The sequence below is a fragment of the Electrophorus electricus genome, chromosome 22 (assembly GCF_013358815.1).
Source record: "Electrophorus electricus isolate fEleEle1 chromosome 22, fEleEle1.pri, whole genome shotgun sequence".
NCBI lineage: Eukaryota > Metazoa > Chordata > Actinopteri > Gymnotiformes > Gymnotidae > Electrophorus > Electrophorus electricus.
In genome coordinates, this window is record NC_049556.1 from 14,240,784 (window position 1) to 14,248,780 (window position 7,997).

Genomic DNA, 7,997 nt, shown 5'->3' on the forward strand with positions numbered 1-7,997 from the left:
CACACAGGAGGTGACTTCCACACCATAAATGTGAGAACACCCTGAGCTTGGGTCACAGCAGATGGAGAAGAGAACTCTGCGTGGACTCCATGATGAGACCCAAGACTCACCTAACACTCATCTAACAAATGCTCACATAACACGACACTCACTTAACAAACACTCACCTAAAACTCATCTAACACACACACACCTAACAAACACTCACCTAAAACTAATCTAAGACACATACACCTAACAAACACTCACCTAAAACTCATCTAACACACACACACCTAACAAACACTCACCTCAGATGTTGGTCTCTTTGGTGATGGTCTACTTGCCACCTGTGTCACCATGGCGATGCAGAGGAGTAGATGTGGAAGAAGGCAGGGAGATGAAGAAGCCATCTTGTTTCCGGAGATTTAAATAAAGGTAAAGTTTCACACTTCTAATACTGAAATTCTCAAGTGGAGAATCACTCAGATGTTGTCCCATGTGTGTCGTGGCCGTGCTGGGCAAGAGTTGTGGTTTGGTTCTGTCCTGCATAAGGCAAGACACGTCTCAGTGGAGGAGACGCCAGGGCAACCATTTTAAAGGGAAGCGCTGTGATGTCACACATTCCAACGCGTTACCCTCGGCAATGCCAGCGTGCAACCAAACTCGCAGAGACACCAGTCACTGTATCTCTCTCTAACATTAACCCCTAACCCAACACCAATCACTGTATCTCTCTCCTTCTAACACTAACCCCAACCCAACACCAATCACTGTATCTGTCTCTCTCTAACACTAACCCCTAACCCAACACCAGTCACTGTATCTCTCTCTAACATTAACCCCTAACCCAACACCAATCACTGTATCTCTCTCCTTCTAACACTAACCCCAACCCAACACCAATCACTGTATCTGTCTCTCTCTAACACTAACCCCTAACCCAACACCAGTCACTGTATCTCTCTCTAACATTAACCCCTAACCCAACACCAGTCACTGTATCTCTCTCTAACATTAACCCCTAACCAATCACTGTATCTCTCTCCTTCTAACACTAACCCCAACCCAACACCAATCACTGTATCTGTCTCTCTCTAACACTAACCCCTAACCCAACACCAATCGCTGTATCTGTCTCTCTCTAACACTAACCCCTAACCCAACACCAATCACTGTATCTCTCTCCTTCTAACACTAACCCAACACCAATCACTGTATCTGTCTCTCTCTCTCTAACATTAACCCCTAACCCAACACCAATCACTGTATCGCTTTCCTTCTAACACTAACCCCTAACCCAACACCAATCACTGTATCTCTTTCCTTCTAACACTAACCCCTAACCCAACAACAATCACTGTATCTGTCTCTCTCTAACACTAACCCCTAACCCAACACCAATCACTGTATCTGTCTCTCTCTCTAACACTAACCCCTAACCCAACACCAGTCACTGTATCTCTCATCCCTGTTTTTCTTTCTTTGTCAGCTGCTCTTTGGTGTGTTGATCTGATTTTATCGACTGGATATAACTTCTCTCATCAGCTTTTTGATCTCTCCTTCTGGTCTGTGTTCATGTCTATGAGATCACAGTTCCCCACAGCAGTCTGTTCTAGCCTTGGACATTTCCACAGATGCCCCTGAGATGTGTTAGAAACACACATACATTGTTCTGTATCAGGATAATTACTGAATCTTTCTAGTTTCTTCCTCTTCTATGATGCTGTAGAAAAATAACACGGTACTATGACCCCTGACTCTTTCAGGTTCCGCCCCCCATAAAACTTCCCCCTGGAAACGACGACCATTCAGGAACTATTTTCTCCTCTGTGCATGTAGTGGAGAGGGACACAATAGTTCCACACAGAGGGAGAGTTTCCCGAGAGACGACCTGAGACAGTCACCCCACAACAACCAAAAGACAGACAGACACAGACTCAAACATCCCCAAGCATCAGAGCCACCCCCCACACTTCTACGAATGTGATGGATGGGGAGTTGTGTCACCTCCTCTGCCTCTCCTTTCCGTTTCCCAGCCTCTCTATGACGCACACCTCCCACAATTCTCCTCTAGCACTCACCCGAGATCTCCAGAACAGGCAAACTAACCTAATAATACCCCAACACTAGCCATATACCCCCCCCCGACATTTTTATATTTTATATATATATATATATAAATAAAATCACACACACACACACACACACACACACACACACACACACACACACACATTTCTGGGTTGTTAAACTCATGCTGAAGTTTCTGCATGCTGGTTGTTGCCAAGTAACAGCTAGTCCTAATTGCAAAACCTCATTCTCCTTTCACACACACAGGCCCAGGCGTCAGAGTGGGGGTGGGGCAAAGGGGCAGAAACCAGGGAGGGTAACAAATGCACATGTGCAGAAACGCATGTGCTTATTGTTGCTAGGGGTCAACCCTGACCCTAGGGGTCAGTGACGTTCTACATTACCCCAGCGCAGTATGTTGGTAAAAATTAACCCTGAGCTGATGGATTGATTTCCCCCCCCCCTTGCTTATTCCAATAAACACACATTTCCAGTTCAGCTTTACTGTTTCTTTTTATTTCAAAACCTGAAGTGTTGTGAAACTGCGAGACGTGTGTGTGCTACAAGACGTGTGCATACTGGACAGACACACATTAGTTCACTTTAGGGTGACGGAAATCACGGCCAGCGAACTTCGCCTTTTCTCCCAGTTCCTCCTCAATCCTAGAGAGGGGAAAACTCAAATTAGCATGTGTCACAAAAGGAGCTCATTAACATAATTTGGTTACCGTGACATTGCTGACCTCATCAGCTGGTTGTATTTGGCCAGCCTCTCTGACCTGCAGGGCGCGCCAGTCTTGATCTGTTTAAGCAAAAACCCCATTAGCAGAGGGAGAGAGAGCGAGAGCGAGAGAGAGAGCGAGAGCGAGGGAGGGAGCGCTTACCTGTCCAGTGCAAAGACCAACAACCAGGTCAGCAATGAAGGTGTCCTCTGTCTCACCTGAGCGATGACTCACCATCACACCCCAGCCATTAGACTGGGCCAGTTTACAGCTGAGAGCGAGAGAGAGGGAGCGAGCGAGAGCGTTAGGCTGGCTGAGCTGCACATGCCCACAACACAAACTTCTGATGCTCCAGATGCCTGTAAATCTACAGCACTGTGGCAGAGCTGCGTGGGGGGACCCTGGGCCCTGTGGCAGAGCTGCGTGGGAGGCGCATATACTCACGCCTGTATGGACTCGGTGACGCTGCCAATCTGGTTGACCTTCAGCAGCAGGCAGTTGCAGGCCTTCTTCTCCACGGCCTGCTGGATGCGTTTGGGGTTGGTCACGGTCAGGTCGTCCCCGACAACCTGGATGTCCACAGAGCCAGTGAACTTTGTCCAGTTCTCCCAGTCATCCTGGTCAAAGGGGTCCTCAATGGACATCACTGCAGAGCAGACCCCAACAATCAACATTTTATATAATGTATAGAAAAAACAAAACACAACACAACACAAACACACTGTCTGGTGTGTGTGCGTACCGGGGTAGTTCTTGATGAAGCTCTTGTACAGGTCGCCCAGCTGCTCTCCTGTGATGTGCCGTGATGGGTCGTCAGGGGATTTGAAGTCCAGGTCATATTTTCCTGCTTTATGGAACTCCGACGCAGCCACATCCATCCCAATAATGATCTTATCAGGATACCCAGCCTTCTCTATGGCAGACTTCAGCAGCTCCAGTGCTAAAACACACACACACACACACACACACACACACACACACACACACACACATCAACACCAACACCAACACAGCCAGCCTTTTCAGTAGCAGACTTCAGCAGCTCCAGGGCTGGAACACACACACACACGCGCACACACAACTAGCACAACTAACACGCGCACAACTAACACACGCGCACACGCGCACAACTAACACACGCGCACACGCGCACAACTAACACACACGCACACGCGCACAACTAACACACACACACGCGCACAACTAACACACACACACGCGCACAACTAACACACACACACACGCGCACAACTAACACACACACACGCGCACAACTAACACACACACACGCACACACCCTCATTGTTCTCCAGAATGTTGGGAGCAAAGCCTCCCTCGTCACCCACGTTGGTGGCGTCTTTGCCGTATTTGGCTTTGATGACGTTCTTCAGGTTGTGGTAGACTTCGGCACCAATACGCATGGCCTCACTGAAACACCTCGCACCCACGGGCAGGATCATGAACTCCTGCATGGCCAGTTTATTCCCTGCGTGGGAGCCCCCGTTTATCACATTAAATGCCTGCACAGGAGAGAGGACGCACACACGGTGTTTGAGATTTGAGCGAAGTTCGCACTGATCATGTGCATTAGAATAAGAGCAGAATGTAAACGCAAGTGTCCTGACTGCTCACAGAAGCCTAACATGTCGTCGACTGGCCAGCCTCACCCCCAATCCCGACCCCTACCACACGCACACACCGGCACAGGCAGGATGACGTCCTTGTTCCCCGCCAGGTCAGCGATGTGACGGTAGAGTGGCACGCCCTTTTCCATCGCACCCGCCTTACAGACAGCCAAGGACACGCCCAGGATGGCATTGGCACCAAACTGAGCTACACACAAACAATAGAGACCCAACTTCACACTTGACCATCCGTCGTGTCTGTTTTATATATATATATATATAAATAAAAATAAAAATACATACATTTGTTCTCAGTTCCATCAAGTTCCAGCATGAGCTTATCAATCTTCTCCTGTTCAACCACACTTACTTTCTGTCATCAGAGAGAAAGAGAGCGAGAGTGCAGGTGAATCACATGGCAGGTCAGTCCCATGCTCTGCTCTCGCATGTCTCTCATTGAGAGTGATGAGGTTTATGGTGTTTGTGACGGCACTCATGTCAGGGCAGGTGCACACGAGTGACCTCATGTCTGGGGCCCATGGTGGTCATTTCTAAGCTTCACCACTCTGGTGATTTAGTTTTACCTTTTCAATCAGTTTGGGAGCGATGTCCTTATTCACATGGTCCACAGCCTTCAGAGTTCCTGTCACACGCACACACGCACACACGCACACTTCAATATTCTGAGTGATGGCGTGAATGCACAGGTGTTTCAGCACATGTAGCTGTTTGAGCAGTTGCATGTGCCCGAGTGTGAGAGTGCACATGTACATACATGATGATATGTGCATGTGTATCTGCGTGATGGTATGTACATGTGTGATTGTATGCATACACGTGTGCATGCATGATTGTATGTACACGCATGTACCCGTGTGGTTTTATTTACATGCATGTGCATGCGTGACAGTATGTACACGCATGTACCCGTGTGGTTTTATTTACATGCATGTGCGTGCGCGACTGTATGCACACGCATGTACCCGTGAGGTTGTATTTACATGCATGTACGTGCGCGACTGTATGCACACGCATGTACCCGTGAGGTTGTATTTACATGCATGTACGTGCGCGACTGTATGCACACGCATGTACCCGTGAGGTTGTATTTACATGCATGTACGTGCGCGACTGTATGCACACGCATGTACCCGTGAGGTTGTATTTACATGCATGTACGTGCATGTACCTTTGCCAAGGTAGCGGCTCTTGTCTCCGTCGCGCAGTTCCAGAGCCTCATGGACTCCTGTGGAGGCGCCACTGGGAACAGCAGCCCGAAAACGACCTGGGAGGGGCCAGGAAAGGGGGAGGGGCCATGAATACCCATCTCATGTTCATTGGTCAGCTTGCAGAGTGGATGGTGCCAACTGTCCACGTGGCCCTCACAGACCAACAGCAAACACACCATTTCATTCTTACATTTAGTTGATGGAAAACGAAATAAATCAATACAATTTTGACAAACAGACGCTGGTATGTTATGGTCTTGCTCAACAATGATGATTAATAGGTGTGTCCAGAACACAGTCGTCTTCTAAAGCTGGTCTGGGATCAGTGTAAGCATACAACTGTCCTGGTTCCACCTTTCCCAACAACACTTAGCACTTCTTACTGAAGCACAGGAATACTGTCCTGTAATGCCTCCATGTGTGTGTGTGTGTGTGCGCACACACACACACACACACACACACACACACACACACACACACGTGTGCACATACACGCACCTTTGGCAGTGTATAGGTCCACTTCCACAGTGGGGTTTCCTCTGGAGTCAAGGATCTCACGGGCAAGAATCTTAGTAATGGACATCCTGGGGCGGGGGGGGAGATCGATGAATCAAAATCTTCTGTATTCTCAAAAACACGTTCCAAACCCTATTTAGAGAGGAACAGTACAGACACGTGTGGTCCCATCTATACAGCTCAACCCAGAGTACACACTCACTCATTCACTCACTCTCTCTCCCCCCCCCCTCCCCCCCAACATCTATCTGCCCTTTAAACGGCATGTGTGGGTGTGTGTGCGCGCGTGTGTGTCTAGCTGACCTTTTCCGAGTCCTACTTAATCCTGACCTTTCTGTAGAAACATTCTGACCTTGGTGTGGGTGTGCAAGCCTGAAGGAGTTTGTGCGGACCAACCAAACGGCCCTGTCTGTTCTGTTGAGGAAGGCCAATTAAAGCCAACAGCTGACAGCATGTCCACAAGCCTGCACTACCAAACCCTGACGCCTTACAACTGGCTCTGACTTCTCTCCATAGGCAGCCAAGCACTAGGCTGTTCCACCCTCTGTAGCCCGAGAGTGGAGCTGCAGCTCCAATAGCCACAGTAACGAGGGGCTTACTAAATGACCAGTGTGCAAGTGTAATGATGCCCTAGAAACTAAACAAGAGCTTAATTCGCCCAAATAAACAGATTTAAACCGAATCAGTGGAGTAAAGAGTGCTGGGCTCGAGGGACTTCAACTACAGGATCAGAACATGCGCACGCAAGCGGACACTTCGCGTGCAGACAGCATCTCGCACTGGCTCGCGAGGTGACCCGCTCGTGTAGGTGCATTATATGGTTTAGGGTGTCGCGTTACACCAGAGACAAGCTGCGGAGCGCGTGAGTATCGCTGTGGCGTCTCATTCCTGCCCACGCTCACGGCACGCTACTCAAGCTCGACGGTCACGCGGGCCACGCCATGGCGCAACGAACGCGCAGGCTTGCCTAACCGGACTTTGGCCTAAGAGCGGAAGCCAGAGAATTAAAACACCAAACATGATATTTTGGTGTTGTTTTTCATGGACTAGGCGCGACAACGAACTAGTATGCTCGCGATTAACTGCCACTTTAATTCCTTTGCACTTCTTTAGGCAATAATCTGTAACAATAATTTAGGCAATAATCTCCAACAATACATTGGGAAATAATATTTAAGGTATACAGCTTCGTCTTATCGACCTGTAGAGAACGCGCTCGGGTCAACCGGACCCCGTTACGTCGCGGAAGGTGAAGGTCGTTCTAGTTACAGTAGAAGGTTAAGGAGATGTCGCGCGAGCTTCTCCCTCCGCGTGCACGGGTTCTTAAGATCGCGTTAGGCAGCCCGTGCGCACCCGAGATCCGAGCGCCAAGCAGGAAGGAACTAGCGCTTAGATAAGTCAGATAAGTCAGCATGCGTGTGCAAGTCTGACATGCACACACCGCTAACGCGGCGCGTTAGTGTGCATTAGGGTTAGGGCGTATTACCTGCGTGCTGCCTTGGAGCCCGTGCGTCGGGGTGGGCGACTGCAAGTGCACGCCCCAACTCCAACTACGCCATTTATAGAGGCGTACGGAGGCACGCTCCGCGACAGGGCCGTATATGGCGTGCACGTTAGGGAGCGTCTGACAACTGTTTACACGCGCTCTTTTAACGAAGGCTTTTATCTTAGAGTGCTCAAAAGAAAACTGGGACACCCGAGCCTCTTTAAAATGTAAATGATGAGGTCAGAGCCGCGGCGTAGTGTTGCACTGCACGGTGTGGCTATCAGGTGTGGCACAGGTGGAGCTGTTTCCATGTCCAGAGCCAATGATCCCTGGGAATCCTGGATTACGTGTGCCTGTAATCCAACAC

The 7,997-nt window shown here is 49.3% G+C and overlaps 1 protein-coding gene across 2 annotated transcripts; it reads right to left on the bottom strand.

The window, feature by feature from the left end:
* Positions 1–2,546: 2,546 nt before the first annotated feature.
* On the bottom strand, positions 2,547–7,728 carry eno3 (enolase 3, (beta, muscle)). 2 transcript variants are annotated; one of them, XM_026996226.2, is made up of 12 exons: positions 7,631–7,728; positions 6,127–6,276; positions 5,589–5,684; positions 4,984–5,042; positions 4,703–4,772; positions 4,474–4,607; positions 4,072–4,294; positions 3,517–3,714; positions 3,219–3,420; positions 2,937–3,045; positions 2,796–2,854; positions 2,547–2,715 (listed from the first exon to the last, which is right to left on the bottom strand). In XM_026996226.2, the coding sequence occupies exons 2-12, from the start codon at positions 6,209–6,211 to the stop codon at positions 2,646–2,648; spliced, it is 1,305 nt and encodes a 434-aa protein (XP_026852027.2). In that variant the 5' UTR covers positions 6,212–6,276; positions 7,631–7,728; the 3' UTR covers positions 2,547–2,645. The 2 variants fall into 2 exon arrangements, with proteins under 2 accessions (XP_026852027.2, XP_035377386.1); XM_035521493.1 differs by having other exon boundaries at positions 6,127–6,212; positions 7,631–7,715.
* Between the last annotated feature and the right edge of the window lie 269 nt (positions 7,729–7,997).